Source organism: Malurus melanocephalus, unplaced genomic scaffold (genome assembly GCF_030028575.1).
Source record: "Malurus melanocephalus ecotype Western Australia unplaced genomic scaffold, MMel_1.1 scaffold_2144, whole genome shotgun sequence".
In the NCBI taxonomy this organism is placed as follows: domain Eukaryota; kingdom Metazoa; phylum Chordata; class Aves; order Passeriformes; family Maluridae; genus Malurus; species Malurus melanocephalus.
Genome location: NW_026625376.1, coordinates 1 through 1,355, shown reverse-complemented (window position 1 = coordinate 1,355; position 1,355 = coordinate 1). Strand labels below are relative to the sequence as shown.

Here is a 1,355-nt window from a genome sequence, read left to right as displayed (position 1 = left end):
GTGCTGGGAAGGGTTTGGGGTGCAGGAGAGCCCCCAGTTTGGATGCAGGGGAGCCCCATGAACCCCAGTGCTGGGCAGGGTTTAGGGTGCAGGGGAGCCCTGTGAACCCCCAGTCTGGGCTTGGTTTGGGGTTCAGGGGAGCCCCCAGTGCTCGGAAAGGTTTGGAATCAGAGGAACCCCCTGCTCCCCATTGCTGCGGTGATTTAGGGCTGCAGCCGAACCCTTTCCAATAACGGGGTCCATGTGGGGTTTTGGGACCCCCCGGCACCCCCCGACACCCCTCAACCCTCCCGCTGTCCCCGCAGTCGTTCCAGAAGGAGCTGGGCAAACGCGCCAGCTGCATCAAAACCCTGAAGCGCTCGGTGCGCGATCTGACGAGCGGCAGCAGCAGCGTGGACTCGCAGTGGCTGCAGCGGCAGATGGAGGAGCTGAGCACCCGCTGGGACCTGGTCTGCAAACTGTCCCTGTCCAAGCAAGCCCGGCTGGAGAGCGCCCTGCGCCAGGTGAGGCTTTGGGGTGCAGGGTTTGGGGTTCAGGGGAGCCCCCAGTTTGGGGTGCAGGGTTTGGGGTGCAGGGTTTGGAGCACCCGCTGGGAGCTGGTGTGCAAACTGTCCCTGTCCAAGCAGGCGCGGCTGGAGAGCGCCCTGCGCCAGGTGAGGGTTTGGGGTGCAGGGGGCACCAAATCTGAGCAGGGTTTGGGGTGCAGGGGAGCCCACAGTGCACCCCAGTCTGGGCAGGTTTGGAGTTTGGGGGAACCCCCAGTGCTGGGCAGGGTTTGGAATCAGCGAGCCCCCAGTCTGTGCAGGGTTTGGGGTGCAGGGGAACCCCAAATCTGCACAGGGTTTGGGGTGCAGGAGAGACCCCAGTGCACCCCAGTCTGGGCAGAGTTTGGAGTTCGGGCGACACCCCCAGTCTGGGCAGGGTTTGGAATCAGTGGAGCCGCTTGCACCCCAGTTTGGGTGGGGTTTGGGGTTCAGGGGAGCCCCCAGTGCTGGGAAGGGTTTGGGGTGCGGGGTTTGGGGTGCGGGGTTTGGGGTGCAGGGGATCCCCCACTCTGGGAAGGGTTTGGAGCACCCGCTGGGACCTGGTCTGCAAACTGTCCCTGTCCAAGCAGGCGCGGCTGGAGAGCGCCCTGCGCCAGGTGAGGGTTTGGGGTGCGGGGGAACCCCAAATCTGGGCAGGGTTTGGGGTGCAGGAGAACCCCAATTTGGGGTGCAAGGTTTGGGGTGCAGGGTTTGGGGTTGCAGGGTTTGGGGTGCAGGGGAGCCCCAAATTTGGGGTGCAGGGTTTGGGGTGCAGGGTTTGGAGCTGAGCACCCGCTGGGACCTGGTCTGCAAACTGTCCCTGTCCAAGCA

The 1,355-nt window shown here is 64.6% G+C and overlaps 1 protein-coding gene across 1 annotated transcript in view; it reads left to right on the top strand.

The window, feature by feature from the left end:
- LOC130587614 (microtubule-actin cross-linking factor 1, isoforms 6/7-like) overlaps nt 1-1,141 on the top strand; it is a gene marked incomplete at both ends in the record, with an annotated part of 16,349 nt that extends 15,208 nt beyond the window's left edge. Inside the window, 3 exons of the mRNA XM_057388590.1 lie at nt 306-503; nt 627-653; nt 1,115-1,141. Of these exons, the coding sequence (XP_057244573.1) occupies nt 306-503; nt 627-653; nt 1,115-1,141 (252 nt within the window). The remainder of the gene's footprint in view (nt 1-305; nt 504-626; nt 654-1,114) is intronic.
- Between the last annotated feature and the right edge of the window lie 214 nt (nt 1,142-1,355).